This window comes from Nomascus leucogenys, chromosome 13, assembly GCF_006542625.1.
Source record: "Nomascus leucogenys isolate Asia chromosome 13, Asia_NLE_v1, whole genome shotgun sequence".
NCBI lineage: Eukaryota > Metazoa > Chordata > Mammalia > Primates > Hylobatidae > Nomascus > Nomascus leucogenys.
In genome coordinates this window covers 35,838,637-35,855,746 of record NC_044393.1, presented here as the reverse complement: position 1 = coordinate 35,855,746, position 17,110 = coordinate 35,838,637, and the positions used below count along the sequence as shown (strand labels likewise).

The window sequence follows — 17,110 nt, the reverse complement described above, 5'->3', positions numbered from 1 at the left end:
GCCGGTAATACATAATTCTTAATTTCAACTGTTCCTGGTTAATTAGGAGGGTTCTTTTTGGGTATTCATTTTTGACTAATTTTTTTGGCATCTATTATGATAATTGTTTTTTTTCTTATTTGACAAACTCATGGCTTATTAATTTCATATAGAATAATCTACAGTTTTATTTTCTTGAATTGTATGTAGGATTTTCCACCCCTGGAACTGATTAACTGATGAGTATGGTTTTCAGTTTTTCTTTCTTCCTGTGCTATTATTAGGAATTGGTATAAGGGGAATTGTGGCTTCATAAAATGGAAGAGACAGCATTCTATCTTTTCTGGGTTCTGATACAGATTAGTAGGGTGAAAATTATCTATTCAGTGAGTTTGAGAGATTTCTTCCATTAAACTATCTGAGGCCAGAGCGTTTTTTAAATTTTATTTATTTATTTTTGAGACAAGGTCTTGCTCTGTTGCCCAGACTAGAGTGCAGTAGCATGATCACGGCCCACTTGCAGCCTGAACCTCCCAGGCCCAAGCTATCATCCAACCTCAGCCTCCTCAGTAGCTGAGACCACAGGTGTGCACCACTGTGCCTAGCTAATTTTTTAATTTTTTTTTTTTTTTTTTTGAGACAGGGACTCACTCTGTCACCCAGGCTGGAGTGCAACGGCGCGATCTCAGCTCACTGCAACCTCCACCTCCTGGGTTCAAGGCGATTCTCTCGCCTCAGCTTCCTGAGTAGCTGGGACTACAGGCATTCACCACCACAACTCGCTAATTTTTTTATTTTTTGGTAAAGATGGGGTTTCACTAATGTTGGCCAGGCTGGTCTCAAACTCCTGACTTCAGGTGATCCACCCGCCTCGGCCTCTCAAAGTGCTGGGATTATAGGTGTAAGCCACCGTGCCCAGCCCAATTTTTAAATTTTTTTGTAGAGACAGGGTCTCCCTATGTTGTCCAGGCTGGTTTTGAACTCCTGGGCTCAAGCCATCCTCCTGCCTTGGCCTCCTAAAGTGTTGAGATTATAGGAGTGAGCAACCATGCCAGCCACCAGAACCTTTTTTGGACATATTTCTTGGATGATGTTTTTAACATCTTTGTTATTCTTGTAATTTTATTTCCCAGAAAATGATTCATTTTATCAAGGTTTTCAGGGCCAGGCACGGTGGCTCAGGCCTGTAATCCCAGCACTTTGGAAGGTGGAGGTGGGTGGATCACCTGAGGCCAGGAATTCGAGACCAGCCTGGCCAACATGGCGAAACCCTGTCTCTACTAAAAATACAAAAAATTAGCTGGGTGTAGTGGTGCACGCCTGTAATCCCAGCTACTGAGACTGAGGCACAAGAAGCACTTAAACCCGGGAGGCGGAGGTTGCAGGGAGCCAAGATCATGCCACTGCACTCCAGCCTGGGTGACAGAGCAAGACTATCTCAAAAAAAAAAAAAAAAAAAAAACTTGTGTGATAATCAGCAAGTGACAAATCATCTTAAGCAACAACAAAACAAAACAAAAAAAAAGTATTGATTGGTTCACTCAACTGATGAACCCAGATACCAACAGTCTAATCTCAGCACTTTGGGAGGCCGAGGTGGGTGGATCTCAAGGTCAGGAGTTCGAGACCAGCCTGACCAACATAGTGAAACCCCGTCTCTACTAAAAATACAAAAATTAGCCGGGCGCGGTGGCTCAAGCCTGTAATCCCAGCACTTTGGGAGGCCGAGGCGGGCGGATCACGAGGTCAGGAGATCGAGACCATCCAGGCTAACACGGTGAAACCCCGTCTCTACTAAAAATACAAAAAATTAGCCGGGCGTGTTGGCGGGCGCCTGTAGTCCCAGCTACTTGGGAGGCTGAGGCAGGAGAATGGCTTGAACCTGGGAGGCGGAGCTTGCAGTGAGCCGAGATCGTGCCACTGCACTCCACCCTGGGGGACAGAGCAAGACTCCGTCTCAAAAAAAAAATAAAATAAAATAAAAATACAAAAATTAGCCCGGCGTGGTGGCATTTGCCTGTAATCCCAGCTACTCAGGAGGCTGAGGCAGGAGAATTGCTTGAACCCAGGAGGCGAACATTGCAGTGGGCTGAAATTGCGCCATTGCATTCCAGAGGGAAACTCCGTTTCAGAAAAAAAAAAGAAAAAAAAAGTCCATAGTTGCTCTGAAAGAAAGGAAGGGGATTGCATTAGTTATTCATGCAACAGTTTACACACTATCTCAGAGTTTGTGTAAATTTTAAGTGAGACTCTATCTCAAAAAAAAAGTTTTCATATGCATTGGACCAGAGTCAGATATAGATAGTATTCTCTTATTTTCCTGCCGTTCTTTTAGAGATGCAAAACCACATTACTCTGTGAAATAGGAATGGAGACTATAAAGAGAGATTAAGTTGAGATCAAGACAGAGGTAGAATGGAAATTGGCTGAAAGAAAAAACAAGCAGAATCAAATGTCTTATTGGAGAAAATAAACAGTACTCTTGGCTCTGAAGAAAATTAAATCCATAATGGTGAAGAAAAACTTGATACAGTCTCCCAGGGTGCAGAGAAAACAAACCGATTTATTTGACATTGGTGATCCAATGTGATAATTTTAGAGGAGAGGAAAGAAAAAAACCCAAATCTTTTCACAGAATGGACAGGAAGAAAACTTTTCTAAGCTACAAAGAAGACTTCTTTTGTTTCTGGAAAATTAATAGATAAGGCCCATATTGATTTATACTGGCAAAACGTTTGACTTCTGAGGGTAAAGAACAACCCTTGCAAGCACCAAGCAAACTGCTGACCTTAAACAGACAAACCCAGCTTTGCATTTTCAGTGCCAGAAGACAATGAAATAAAGACAACAGTTTTGAGGGGGAAAGCTTGAGACTCAAGAATCCTATAAACAGGAAATCACTATAAAGGCATTCTCACCTAAGGCAAAGGCTTAGGAAATACAACATTCCAGAGTCCTCCCTGAAATCACCAGTCATGTGAGAGTTGGGTCCAAATGAGGAATAGAAAAATTAGAGCACAAAAAACTGGCAGTGACATTGAAACCAATTAAACAGAGTTGGCAAAAGCCAAAAACAAGAATTGAAAAAGAATGTTTTGGCTTAAAAAAAAAGTGTAAACAAAAGTTAGGTCTGTCGTCCTGATTAAGTGGACAAATATAAGTAGTGAGGGCGGCAGGTACGAGGCAGAAAAGCACACTAAATTTCTCATGACATAAAGGGGAATATAAAAACGAATTATTTGTCACTGACTTTACTAATTTGTGAAATGTAAACTATTTTCATTTGATAAATTTAAAGGCAGCCGCGAGAAGAATTAAAAATACTTTCTGCCTTGAAAATCACGATAGAAGATAAAAGCAAATGTGGGAAAATTCAGAAAACAGGAATAAATAAAAACTATAGAATACGAAGTCATAAGACCAAACACAACACATATAAACAGCAGAGACGTAATGCGTTAAATCCCAGCCAGAGCAGAGGCGCTGCAGTTCTTAGGACAGACCCCGGTGCCTCCAGGCTTTTGCTAGTGCTCAACTCTCGGCTAGGCTTGCCTCCCCACCCTATTCAAGGCTGAGGCCTCAATTCAAGGCCGACTCCCTCCTCCCGGCAGTTCTCCCCGGCCGCCCTAGGCTAAGTGAGCACTCCCCACAGTGAACGCTGCCCGCGCGGGCGAGGCCGGCGCTCTGGGTCCGGTACGAAGTCCCACCTCACTCCCTCTCACCCCGCGTTACAGCGTGTGGTCTAGAGCCACGCGTTACGCCAGGCGCGGGGCATAGGGTGAAAGCGTTCAATCCTGCTGGAGTGTAATGTGTATTTTTTCCCCGTCGCACCTTCCAGACGGCGATCCAGTGTGAGCAGCAAGTTTCAAATCGTCTCCGTTTGGTCACGAACGGAGTTTACTGCCCCTCGACGCCTCCTGCACGACAGCCCGTGGTCCTCGCGCCCGGGCGGGTCGTTTCTCGGCCGGGTGTTTCCACCCGCGACGGCTCGTCCCGACCCCACCTAGCGGACTTGCAAGGTCTCAGGGCGTCCGCTGGGAGGCCGCGTCCCGAAGAGCTGGCGCGGGAGAGGAATGGGGCTCGGGGCTCGGAGTCGGGAGCCCATTCCCCCAAGCAAGAGGGGCTCCTCCTCCTCTTCCTAGACGTGGGATTCAGGGAGGGCGCGGTTCCATTGGATTTGTTGCAGAGGAACGACTGGGCCTGAGCCCAAGCCCAAGGGCCGGAGGGGTAACGAGCGATGAGCGGAGGGGCTCGTGGCGGACTTGCTGCGCCCTAGAGAGGGTGAGGCGGAGGGTCCCATGCGCGGGCGGAGCGCAGCCACGAAGGGGTTAAGGCGCCTCACCCCGCCCCAGCCCGGGCATTGGCTGCCCCGGGGGGCGTGGCCGGAGGGCGGGCTCGCGTTTGCCGCAGCCGCTGGTGGGCGGGGCTCGGGCGGTGAACAGGAGGGGCGCGGAGCGGAGCCGGGCCCGCGCCGCGCGCCCCGCCGGGCGTGCTTCGGGCTGCGCCAGCAAGCCGGGCCGGTGGCGCCCGTGTCGGAGACCCCGCGCAGGACCCTGAGGCAGCGAGTAAGTGAGGCAGGCCCATCGTGGCATCCCTCCCGGCTCCGACCTGCCGCGGTGCCTGCTGCACTGCGCGGCATGTCAGACCTGACCCGGACTGGGTAGGGGGCGCGTCCCGCTGCTAGGGTCCCAAGGGGGAGGGGAGCGGAGAGGAGGCGGATGATGTCATGGATGCTTCGCCCGGCCTGGGGGGAGGTGGCGGCCAGAGGGGGTGCGGCTCGGATTATGTCACCTCTTCCCTCTGCGCCCCGCCCCCCGGGGCCACACGCATTGGTGGGGAGCCTGGGGAGGTGCGGGCGGGGTTTCCCCCATCGCAGGGACTCCCAGGTCCTGTGGCCTGTGGCTGGGGTCTCTATCAGTTGGCTCTGCGGGCCGTGGGCTGCTGGTGAATGGCGACCCCCCCCCCCACCCCCAGCAGAAGCTCGTGTGTGCGCGCGTGTGTGTGCTCGGGGTGGAGGGGGCGCTCTCGGCCCCCTCAGTCCTGAAACACCGGCTTCATCAGAGCCAGTAGCTAGGTGATGGGCCCATTCCGCCGCCAGTGCTTAGGCCACCGAGGGAAGATGGATCTACCCTCATTCATCCCAACCAAGAAGTTCTGGATATCTCTGCACCCCAAAAGCCCTGCAGTGCCCCCAGATCCCTCTCCTCCCTCAGTCCTGCTTCCTGGAAACCCCTCCTGGTCTCCCTGCCTGGATTCACTGCCTCTTTGCATTGCCCATAACTAGCATTCCCACAGGCATTTGCCCTGCATTTCCTTGGTGCAGGGCCCAGAGACCCCCAGGACTCTGCCCTCTGTGCCCCTGGGAAACCTACAGGCCAGCCCTGGGGAGGCCTCAGAGTGAAATCTCCCTGGGGTGTCCTGAGCCAAGTGGTCCAAGACGCCCCCTCTGGGGGTGGAGATCAGGGATGCTGTCCTGAGACCAGCCTTTGGACTGGTCTAGAAGCACGTAGGATGGGCACAGAGAGCTGGCAAGAGCTTGTGTGTGAAGTAGAGAGGGGCTCAGGTCAGGGGAGATAGAGGAGGGGCATCAGGAGAGTCCTTGGGGACCCGCTGCAAGCTCTGCTCTGGTTCTGGGGACCAAGAGGAATACCAGGCATTTCACCCATAATACATTTACTTCTTAAAATGCCTGCAAGGTAGGTGTGAGAACCCGAGGTGAAATAACCTGCATGAGGTTGCACCCCTAATCAGTCGAGCTGGGATTTACACTTGGAGCTGATGCTGCCAGAACTCTGTCTACTGCACTTGGTCTTGCTCATGGAAGGATTTGGACAGAGCAGGGGAAAGATCAGCTTTGTCCTTTAGAAGGAGTCCCCTGGCAGCTGCCTGGGGGAGGGAGTGCAGGAGAAGAAAGTCCAGTGAGGAGCCCCCAGCAGGGGTGCTGGATGGAGGGGCTGGCTAGAGATTTTTAGGAGATAGAATGGGCCCGGGTTGGGGCCTCTGAGACCCCAAGTGTTCCTAGCTTTGGAAGAGACACAGGTTGAGGGGTGAGTTGGAGGTACCTGTACGTGTAACTGTCAGGTAGAGTCCGTTTGGCCCCCTCATGACGCTAATACTGTGAATAATGCCCCAGGTACTGAGGGCTGAGGTGACAGAGATCGAGGCAGTCAGGCAACAGGCTGTCATCCCAGGGTGGTGCACTGATCCCAGGAGGCTGCCTTTGCAGACCATGCTCAGTTACCTGGACCAGTTCAGGACCCTGACCTTTCCTCTCGGTTCAGTTCCTGCTTATCAGGGAAACATCCCCTTCCTTGTCCTGTCGGTGTCCTGCTGGGATTTATTTATTTATTTATTTATTTTTATTTATTTATTTATTTTTTTTTTTGAGGGGGAGTCTCACTCTGTTGCCCAGGCTGCTGGAGTGCAGTGGCACAATATCACTGCAACCTTCACCTCCTGGGTTCAAGCGATTCTCATGCCTCAGCCTCCCGAGTAGTTGGGATTACAGACGCGCACCACCACGCCCGGCTATCTGCTGGGATTTTGTGGAAAGAAGCTGCAGCAGCCAAAGCTTGGAGAGACAAGGGGCAGGGCATGCTTGCAAGGGGTTAACCATGACAGGTTACAATTACGACAAGAAGCTCTTTAGGGAGTGAGGCTCCAGAGAGAGCTTCTGTGGGTTGATAGTCAAGCATTCCCCAGGTAGAGCACGGAGAAAGGAGGCTCAGGATAATGGTCCTGGGACCTTGTTTCCATCCACGACTCGAGGCATCTGAGACTTGCTGGGGACTACACACACTCTAGAGAAACAGTAGGGCAGAGTGGCCTATGACCAGCCCCAACCTATGCTCAGGTTGTCCTTTCCCGGATCTCAGAGAAGGTGTACTACATGTTTGTATTGCCCCTTATAGTTTACAAAGCACCTTCCCAAACATTATACCCTGTCACTCAAGGTCAACATGATCACTGTTGAGGTTTATTCCTGCCCAGATTCAGGTATCTGGTGCAGCCACCTTGCTATCCCCTTGCCTAGATCTTTCATCTCACTATTGGCACCTTCCCTCAGCATATTAACACCTAGGTTTCTGCCATGGTTAATTTTAAAATTAAAAAAGCCCTTGAATCTCAAACCTCCTTAAATGATTGTCTTCTCTTTTAGCAGGAACTCTGCCATGTGTTTCTCTGCACTCCTCTACCCTTGTGGACTGCCTTTGTTTTGTACCACTTTTTTTGTTCCGTTTTGTTTGTTTGTTTGAAAGGGAGTCTTGCTCTGTCACCCATGCTGGAGTGCAGTGGTGCGATCTTGGCTCACTGCAACCTCCACCTCCCGGGTTCAAGCCATACTCCCGCCTCAGCCTCCCGAGTAGCTGGGATTACAGGCATGCACTACCACACCCAGCTAATTTTTTTGTATTTTTAGTAGAGACACGGTTTCGCCCTGTTGGTCAGGCTGGTCTCGAACTCCTGACTTTAGGGGATCCACCCGTCTTGGACCTGCCTAAGTGATTACAAGTGTAAGCCACCGCGCCGGCCTGTTTTTTGTTTGTTTGTTTTGTTTTTTGTTTTTTTTTTGACGTAGTCTCGCTCTGTCTTCTAGGCTGGAGTGCAGTGGCATGAGCTCAGCTCACTGCAACTTCTGCCTCCCAGGTTCCAGTGATTCTCCCACCTCAGCCTCCTGAGTAGCGGGATTACAGGCGTGCACCACCACGCCTCGCTAATTTTTTGTATTTTTAGTAGAGACGGGTTTTCACCACGTTGGCCAGGCTGGTCTCGAACTCCTGACCTCAAGTGATTTGCCCGCCTTGGCCTCCCAAAGTGCTGGCATTACAGGTGTGAGCCACTGCATCCGGCACTTGTAGCACTTTTCTGAAACCATTCTGACATAGACATTGGTGATGTCTCGAAACCAGCTCCTAAATCCGCAGCACACTCTCCAACCCCAATGTTACCTGGCCCTGTTATTTTTAACACTGGAAACTATTCCCACATTCTTGAATCCCCCCAATCTTGACCTTCAGGGCCACCTTCTCCTGGCCTTCTTCCTGCTCCCAGAGTGCCTTCCAGACTTCTGGGGCTTTGCTCCCTGGCTCAATGCTGGCCCCCACCCCCAGCACCCTTGAAAACTGATGATCTCAATCTCTCTCCATCTCGTGCTTTTTTTTTTTTTTAAGAAAGAGTCTCGCTCTGTCACCCAGGCTGGAGTGCAGTGGTGCAATCACAGCTCACTGTAACCTCTGCCTCCCAGGTTCAAGGGGTTCTCGTGCCTCAGCCTCCCAAGTAGCTGGGCTTACAGGAATGCATACCACACCCAGCTAATTTTTGTATTTTTAGTAGAGATGGGGTTCCATCAAGTTGGCCAAGATGGTCTTGAACTCTTGGCCTCAAGTAATCTGTCTACCTTGGCCTCCCAAAGTGCTGGGATTACAGGCATGAGCCACCTTGCTTGGCCTCCATTTAGTGCTTGAGAGGTATCTTCCTCTGGTGTTTCCCAAAGCAACTATTTTCCGCAAGCAGTCTCCCCCTATCATGTTAACAGTGTCGCACCCACCCTGGTGCCCAGTCCAGAGTTCTCCCTTGTCCCCACCGCCTGACCTCATCTGTATGAAATTTTGCCAGTTCTTTCCCAAACCCTGCCCAGGCCTTCCTACTGGTTCCAAGCCTCAGGACTTTCAGGCTTCATCCTCCCAGTCCCCAGCTGCTCCCCACATTGCACCCAGAGATGGCAAGGGAAGGGGCCATGCTTAAGGTACGAGGTGGTTGCGGGGCTGAGGCATAGTGGGCTGGAGTATGCTGGGGAGTAGAGGCAGAGCAGAGACTAGAGTGAGGCCAGAGAGGGACCCAAGGCACAAAGGGAAGGAGGCTGTCACACTCAGGGCTGTGTACTTGCTGTTTGCGCCCTTCATTTGTGCCCTATGTGCCTCTCTGTCCTCATCCTAGTCCTGCCCTTGCTTATGGGGACAGACGGGTCCACGGGAGGAGGGAGGTGAAGTGCTCTTCTCCACACCTGTGGGGACAGATGCTGAGAATGGAATTCTACAAAGACAGTGGACAGGCTTGGTAGTGAACTTTCCAACAACCTAGAGCTCTCATTCCTGGTGTGGGGGCCAGAAGACTCCCGAAGGACAACAGTTTTGTCAGGTTCCCTTGGTCTGGGCCAGGGACACGGCATTAGAACTGCGCATCTGGGTAGAAGATGGTCTATGGGGCCATAGGGTGCCACGTGGGCCCCTTAACTTGATAGGGAAGGAAGGCTCCCTGCCTGGTTTATGCAGGGTGTAGTGGGAAAAGGCCTGAAGGGTGCCCTCTCCCATTTCCCACACACTTATTTGAGGGTCTAACCCGAGGCAGACACTGCCTGGTGCTCCCGCCTGGCTGCATTATGCAGATCTCTGGGGCAGGTGTTCCCAGGTGCGAACTTGAGACAAAGGAACGAGGAAGCACGGCCTCCCTGAGCACAGGTAACCCGAGGCCTGGCTCCCCTGCGCTTGTGGGCCGGCCTTGGGGGAGGGGGACGTGCACCCACAGAAGGGCTCGGAGGGCTTCACGGTAAGCTGAGCAGGGTCAAGGTCCACAGGGAGCGGGAGAGGGTAGTAATCCAGGAAGTCTTCCTGGTGGCAGTGAATTCTTTGCGGGGTTTGGCAGGCGCAGGATCCTTGAGGGCGCTGCAGGGTGCGCGGCCCCTCCCCTCCCCTCCCACCGCCCACCTGTGGGAAACGCAGGCCCTGAGGGAGGCTCAGTCAGCGCCAGCAGCTGGCGCCACTGCGTCCCCTGCCCCGGCCTCAGCCAGCCCTGGGACCTCTGCGGAGGACTGATCCCGGGAAGGGGGCCCTGCCTTCCCAGGGCCCCGGTGCGGCCGAGCTGGGAAGACCTTGGGGAGGGCAGGCCTGCCACCTACTGCAGCCGCGGCCCCCGTCCATCCGCGAGGGACAGGGTGTGCCCTTGGCGGCGCCCACCCGCGACCCAGATGTGCGTCGCCTACCCCCACTCCCCAAGACCCCCGTTTCCTCAGGCGCTTGCCGCGTCGGAGCACCTGGCACGCGGCAGCCCCGCAAGGTAGGTCCTTCATTCCTCCCATTTCGCAGAGGAGAAAACTGCAGTCCGGGATGGCTCAGTCGGCCCCTCCAAAGTCGCGCAGCTGGTTCGGGCCGAGCCCCGACTGCGAGAGTGAGGCACATGGCCCCTGCAGACCGGGCCTCGGAGGGTCCCAGGCTTGAGGACCCGTCAGCCCCTCAACCCCTTGGAAAGGCAAGGAGAGAAGCCTGCGCTGGTAGTGAGCTTCCACTTCTGCCCTGACTGCAACACCTTAGGTTAGGGGGCTGGGAAGGACCCCCACCCTCAATTTTTGGATAGGGGTGTATTTCTCTCCCTCCCCTAACTTCTGAGGTTGGTTCCCTGTTGGGTTCAGGTACTGCTCTCCCCTTCCAACCTCATTTCCCCAGCCCATGAGGTTGGGATATTAGGGTCCCAGACCCAAGATAAAGAACCCCAAAATTCTGGGGTTGTAGTAAAGAGTTGAGAGGGTCACTGAGCCTGGGACGCTCATGGCAGAGGTGGGGCTAAGGCAGAAGTTTAGGAATGGAATGCTGAGCTGAGCTGAGCAACGCTGGGGGCTATGTGCATGGAGCCCTGGGGGTTGGGCTTTATCAGGTGGGCAACAGGCAGCCCCCATTCCCAAGTTCTCTCTTTTATCCCAGCCCTATTCCTTCACCTTGGATGCCTGGGAACTTTTTGTACCCATTGTAGGGAAGGGGACACTGAGGGGCAGAGTGGTGCTGGGTTGGCTTGGCTGGGGTGGTGGGAATAGGAGTAGGGTCTTACCTATCTCTGCCTTCCCACCTGTGCCCACAGTGCCCCCCTGGCTTAGTCATGGCGAAGCTGGAGACGCTGCCTGTGCGCGCTGACCCAGGGCGGGATCCTCTCCTGGCCTTTGCCCCACGGCCCTCCGAGCTTGGACCCCCGGATCCCCGCCTGGCCATGGGCAGTGTGGGCAGTGGGGTGGCCCATGCCCAGGAGTTTGCCATGAAGAGCGTGGGTACCCGCACAGGGGGTGGGGGCAGCCAGGGCAGTTTCCCTGGCCCCCGAGGCAGTGGCAGTGGGGCCAGCAGGGAGAGGCCGGGCCGCTACCCCTCAGAGGACAAGGGTCTCGCCAACTCCCTCTACCTCAATGGCGAGCTGCGGGGCAGTGACCACACCGATGTCTGTGGCAACGTGGTTGGCAGCAGCGGTGGCAGCAGCAGCAGTGGTGGCAGTGACAAAGCCCCACCACAGTATCGTGAGCCCAGCCACCCACCCAAGCTCCTGGCCACCTCTGGCAAGCTAGACCAGGTCAGTCTGCAGGGCCTGAGACCCTCACAGCCTTTTTCTGGGGGTGGGAGGCAACCCAGAGAGGAAGGCAAAGTGGGCCTTCTTGGATGTTGGGTTGTGGGGGCAGGATGGAGGCTGGGCTGGGGAGTCATGGACTGGGGACCTGGGGCCAAGTCTAGCGGGTGGATCAAGGACAGAGATCGGGGAGCCATGAGGTAGAACCCCAGATGGGGGACCTCAGGATGGAAATCCAGTAGGGGTGGGAGGTGGGGCTGGACAAGTCTTGGCCAGAGGGAAGAGCCTGGGCCAAGCCCAAGGCCTCATCCTGACCCCCAGCCCCTTCCTGCCTTTCCTGCAGTGCTCAGAACCACTAGTTCGGCCATCGGCCTTCAAGCCTGTCGTACCCAAGAATTTCCACTCCATGCAGAATTTGTGCCCCCCGCAGACCAATGGGACTCCTGAGGGACGGCAGGGCCCTGGTGGCCTCAAAGGCGGACTGGACAAGTCTCGGACCATGACTCCAGCGGGTGGGAGTGGGAGTGGCCTCTCAGACTCAGGCCGGAACTCCCTCACAAGCCTGCCCACCTACAGCTCCAGCTACAGCCAGCACCTGGCACCCCTCAGTGCCTCCACCAGCCACATTAACCGCATTGGCACTGCCAGCTATGGTAGTGGTAGTGGCAGCAGCAGCGGTGGGGGGTCAGGCTACCAGGACCTGGGGACCTCCGATAGTGGACGGGCCTCCAGCAAGAGTGGGTCGTCGTCATCTATGGGGCGGCCAGGCCACCTGGGCTCTGGGGAGGGCGGAGGTGGAGGCCTGCCTTTCGCGGCCTGCTCACCACCCTCCCCCAGTGCACTCATCCAGGAGCTGGAGGAGCGGCTGTGGGAGAAGGAGCAGGAGGTGGCAGCTCTGCGGCGCAGCCTGGAGCAGAGCGAGGCGGCTGTGGCCCAGGTACTGGAGGAGCGGCAGAAAGCGTGGGAGCGGGAGCTGGCCGAGTTGCGGCAGGGCTGCAGCGGGAAGCTACAGCAGGTGGCCCGACGTGCCCAGCGCGCCCAGCAGGGCCTACAGCTGCAGGTGCTGCGGCTGCAGCAGGACAAGAAGCAGCTGCAGGAGGAGGCGGCCCGGCTGATGCGGCAGCGGGAAGAGCTGGAGGACAAGGTGGCCGCCTGCCAGAAGGAGCAGGCCGACTTCCTGCCCCGGATGGAGGAAACTAAGTGGGAGGTGCGGGCTGGGGATCTGGGCCTCCCCTCTGCCTCCCGTCTGTCCCTCTGGGAACCCCCAGAGCAGTTGCCCCTCACTATCATAACGGGGTGCGGGGGGTGGTGAAGGGAGCAGGGGGGACAAAAATCAATTGGGAGTGTCTGTGAGGACCGGAGGCCATCCCTTGGGTGAGACATGCCCATCTTGAGTCCAGGCAGGGAATCGGGTGCGTCGCTGCTGATGAGGGGCTGAGCCTGCAGCCCCGGGAAGGTTGGTGCCCCTGGCTCCAGATCTGGTAGCTGGGTTGGGGTGAGCAGAGCTCTGCCTTTACCCGGCTTCTCCTCTCACCCGTTCCTGCCCAGGTGTGCCAGAAGGCTGGCGAGATCTCCCTCCTGAAGCAGCAGCTGAAGGACTCGCAGGCAGATGTGTCGCAGAAGTTGAGTGAGATCGTGGGACTGCGCTCGCAGCTGCGGGAGGGCCGGGCCTCGCTGCGGGAGAAGGAGGAGCAGCTGCTCAGCCTGCGGGACTCCTTCAGCAGCAAGCAGGCCAGCCTGGAGCTGGGCGAAGGCGAGCTGCCTGCCGCGTGCCTCAAGCCGGCGCTGACCCCCGTGGACCCAGCCGAACCACAGGATGCTCTGGCCACCTGCGAGAGCGACGAGGCTAAGATGCGCCGTCAGGCCGGGGTGGCCGCTGCCGCCTCCTTGGTTTCCGTGGACGGGGAGGCGGAGGCTGGCGGGGAGAGCGGGACGCGGGCCCTGCGGCGGGAGGTGGGGCGGCTGCAGGCCGAGCTGGCGGCTGAGCGGCGGGCCCGGGAGCGCCAGGGTGCCAGCTTCGCCGAGGAGCGCCGCGTGTGGCTGGAGGAGAAGGAGAAGGTGATTGAGTACCAGAAGCAGCTGCAGCTGAGCTACGTGGAGATGTACCAGCGCAACCAGCAGCTAGAGCGCCGGCTGCGGGAGCGCGGGGCCGCAGGGGGTGCAAGCACGCCCACTCCCCAGCATGGCGAGGAGAAGAAGGCCTGGACCCCCTCCCGCCTCGAGCGCATTGAGTCCACAGAAATCTGATCGACCTGGGCACTCGGCATTTTGACACATGTCCTGTCAAAAGGCCAGAGTCCCCAGTGTCCCCTCCCCTCCATCTCTCTTCCCCATAGACCCCATATCCCCAGACCAAAGAGGTTCTCTAAGCAGCTGTGACCAGGTTCCTCCCTCCCCACCTGCCCTCCTAGCTCCAGCTCTGCCCCCGTGGCAGCCCACTTGGACCGTCCTAAAAGCAGGGAATAGGAGGAGGGCAGGGTGAGTGGGGGCAATCCTAGGTGGTGGGGGAGTCATGCTCCCTTTCTTGGCACCCCCTTGTTGGAGATGGAGGCAGCAGACCTGCAGTGCCATAAGGTGCCCCAGTCCTTCTGGGGGTCTGGGCTGCTACTGTTGGCCACCCTGTGTCTAGTGATGCTCTCTGCGCTCACCTCCTAGGCCATGGAGCCTGAGGGGGCCTGCACCAGGTTTGCTGAAACTGACAGAGCCTGGGCTCCAGACCGCTCTCCCTCCTACAATGCTCTCCCTCCCTGGGAAGATTGGCAGGACAAGTGGGAGCAGATGGCCTGCCTTTGGTTGAGAGGGCTACCTGCCCAGCCCCTCCCCCCACAAGATCTCTTGGGCTCAGGCCTCAGAGCCTGGCCTGGTCATGAGTGTGTGTCCCTGTGTGTGTTGCGGGAGGGGAGGACTCGGGCTGGAAGTCCAGCACCCAGGGAAGATCTGTCCTCCTGTTCTTGGGAAGCGTTGCCTGATGGCTTCTCGGCTCTACCCTCACCCTTCTGGCCAAGATCCCGCAGGGCAACAGCCCCATCTGCTTGGCTGACCCCACACCCAGGGCCACTGTCCGGCTCTAACACAGCTATTAAGTGCTACCTGCCTCTCAGGCACTCTTCTCGCCCAGTTTCTGAGGTCAGACGAGTGTCTGCGATGTCTTCCCGCACTCTATTCCCCCAGCCTCTTTCTGCTTTCATGCTCAGCACATCATCTTCCTAGGCAGCCTCTTCCCCAAAGTCTCACCTTTTCTTCCAGTAGAAAATTCCGCTTGACCTTTGGTGCACTGCCCACTTCCCAGCTCCACTGGCCCAAGTCTGAGCCGGAGGCCCTTGTTTTGGGGGCGGGGGGAGAGTTGGATGTGATTGCCTTTGAAGAACAAGGCTGACTTGAGAGGTTCCTGGCGCCCTGAGGTGGCTCAGCATCTGCCCAGGGTAGGCCTGGAATGAGGGGTTAGGTCAGCCAACGTCAGCTACTTCTCTTGGGGCCCTCTCAGAGTCCATCTCCCCGAGACAGGAAGGGAAAAGCAAATTTCTAATTCACCAGCAATAAAAATTGGAGGAGGCTTGGCCCTCAGCCCTTGTATTTCTCTCTTTTTCACTCTCTCTTCCTCCCACCCCCAAGACTGAGTTTTGGGGGGCAAAGTGGAGAGAGCTGGCAACTACTGTGAGCAAGTCCCCTAGCCCCTGACCAGCCTCCTCCCATGACTGGTGACTGTTTAATGAGCTGTGCATCCCCCACAAAAACATGAGTGCCCCTCTGTGTGGCCTCTAACCCTCTGCACAGCCCTTCTGGGTGGTCCTCACCAGGTCTCTGAGCTGCGTGGGAGGCCATCCTGGCAACCACTGCCCATTCCATTCACCCCTCACTGCACCTGCCCTAGAACCTGGACCTAGGCCACAGGGGCAGGGAGAAGAGAAGGCATTAGTAAGAAAAAAATAGAAAAAAATATGAACAGACTCAGCTTTGGGACGTCCAACCACAAAAGAAATTATATATAAATATATATAAATATATATCTCTACCATATGTGATGGAAAGACTTTTTGTTTTCCTTTCCCAAAGAAATAAAATGGAAAAAGCCTCTTGAGTGGTATTCTTTGGCCTGCTTGTGTCTTTGCAGGTGTGGGAGGTGAGGCCCAGGTGGGGGATGGGGGCAAAGCTGGAGTAAACAGAATTCCCAGAGGACGCATGAGACTGGAGGTCCTCACTGGGCCGTGCTAGGAGGTTGGCCCAAAGCCCAAGTTCTGCCATGTTGCCCAGGAAGAGTCGTGGTGCCACGTATATGCCCAGTGGGGCTTTCTCTTCAGCTCAGACTGTTGTCAAAGGGGTTAAAAGCTGGTTCCAGCTAAGAATCTGGACACTAAGCTGCTAGCCAGAAAACAGGTGACGCAGGACGACTAGATGCAGCCTGCAGTCGCCTAAGCCACCTTACAGCAACTGGTAGATGTTTGCGGGCCGAATGGATAGAAGTGAAGACTGGGAACAGGTTTGCTATTAATGGTGAAGCCCCAAAGGCAAAAGGGACCCAAGCATGCTGCACAGCAGAGAGCTTCCCTTTACAACAGTTCCTCTGTCATCCTCTCAAAGCACACAATCAAGAACGCATTCTGCTGTAAGTAACACAAAGGACCTCAAAGAGTGGTTTATTTTTCCCCAACCTGACAAGAAATCTGGAGGTGGGTGTCATGGTTGTTGGATCATCAGGGACCTAGATTTTCATCCTCCCACTGTCCCATCCTTAGCATGTTGTTCCCTCCTTACCACAAAGTGGTTGCCACAGCTCCATGAAGGCATTGAGGCTGCCCTACTTTATCGTGAAAGTAAAAGCCCAGAGCCCTCCCAGGACCCTTCCCTTTAAGTCCTATTGGCCAGAATTGAGTCACATGCTCCTCCCACTTCAAGGGAGAATGGGAAATTGAATATTACAAAGAGAAACAGGATTGTCATGGCTGCCTAGGAACAAACATGGTTCATTCCTTGGGGGTAGGCTCTCTGCTTTCTCTAGGTTCTACTGGCAAGGACAGAGTCATAACAATGAATAGTGTTTGCCCTGGTCTGGCCTGAGGGAGAGAACCCTCCCGAAGCAGTGGTGTCTGTGGTCTGGGGCTCCAGATATTCAAACAGTGCTGTCTCCAGAGCTCAGGAGTTGGGATGTCAGGCTTGCCTCTCCTTGCAGGGACGTGTTCTCCCTACATTGATTTTGTCTTCCCTACAAGATAGTGCCCTGGAGGGAGCATGATTGCTCAGCTCTCCTTCACACCCCTTAGAGCCAAGGCATTGACAAGATACGAAGACCCTGATCCGCAGATCTCAAGTGCCCTCAGGAATGGCAGCCTGGGGCCAGGACTTTCTAATAGGTAGAGGTTTAGTAGAGTCTCTTTCTCGTCTAGGTACCTATACTGACAGCTGTGTCAGTATATGTACCCAGTAGGACCCAGCCCTCCTTCTTAGGGTGGTGGAGAATCATCCTGGCTCATGCTCCATAGCTCTGGCCTCCCTAAGCTCCAGCTCCACATCCATTTCTCTCAGCAGGCTCATCTATCCATCATGTCACTAGCTCTTTTCCTGAGAGCACTTTACAGATACATCTCTATTATAAATGCATTAAAAAAAAAAGATGGAGTCTGTCACCCCAGCTGGAGTGCAGTGGTGCAATCTCGGCTCACTGCAACCTCTACCTCCTGCGTTCAAGTGATTCTCCTGCCTTAGCCTCCCAAGTAGCTGGGGTTACAGGTACCCGCCACCACACCCTGCTAATTTTTTTTTTTGTATTTTTAGTAGAGACGAGGTTTCACCATGTTGGCCAGGCTGGTCTCCAACA

The 17,110-nt window shown here is 55.0% G+C and overlaps 1 protein-coding gene across 5 annotated transcripts; it reads left to right on the top strand.

Annotated features, from left to right (window-relative positions):
• The first annotated feature begins 4,277 nt into the window (after positions 1-4,277).
• On the top strand, positions 4,278-15,376 carry LZTS3 (leucine zipper tumor suppressor family member 3). 5 transcript variants are annotated; one of them, XM_030826086.1, is made up of 5 exons: positions 4,407-4,544; positions 10,062-10,286; positions 10,828-11,304; positions 11,642-12,505; positions 12,847-15,376. In XM_030826086.1, exons 3-5 carry the CDS (start codon positions 10,846-10,848, stop codon positions 13,543-13,545), a joined length of 2,022 nt encoding a protein of 673 aa, XP_030681946.1. In that variant the 5' UTR covers positions 4,407-4,544; positions 10,062-10,286; positions 10,828-10,845; the 3' UTR covers positions 13,546-15,376. The 5 variants fall into 5 exon arrangements, with proteins under 5 accessions (XP_030681945.1, XP_030681944.1, XP_030681946.1 ...); XM_012512009.2 differs by having other exon boundaries at positions 4,447-4,544; positions 10,062-10,224; XM_030826087.1 differs by having other exon boundaries at positions 4,455-4,544; positions 10,062-10,246.
• The last annotated feature ends 1,734 nt before the right edge of the window (positions 15,377-17,110 follow it).

What these genes read in the sequence shown, in the direction of transcription:
- LZTS3 (XM_030826085.1), top strand. Translation starts at nt 4,278, where the DNA reads ATGCGCGGGCGGAGCGCAGCCACGAAGGGGTTAAGGCGCCTCACCCCG. An exon ending in GCAGGACCCTGAGGCAGCGA is followed by an intron (nt 4,545 to 10,827) that starts GTAAGTGAGGCA and finishes CTGTGCCCACAG; the next exon opens with TGCCCCCCTGGCTTAGTCAT. An exon ending in GGGAAGAGCTGGAGGACAAG is followed by an intron (nt 12,443 to 12,846) that starts GTGGCCGCCTGC and finishes GTTCCTGCCCAG; the next exon opens with GTGTGCCAGAAGGCTGGCGA.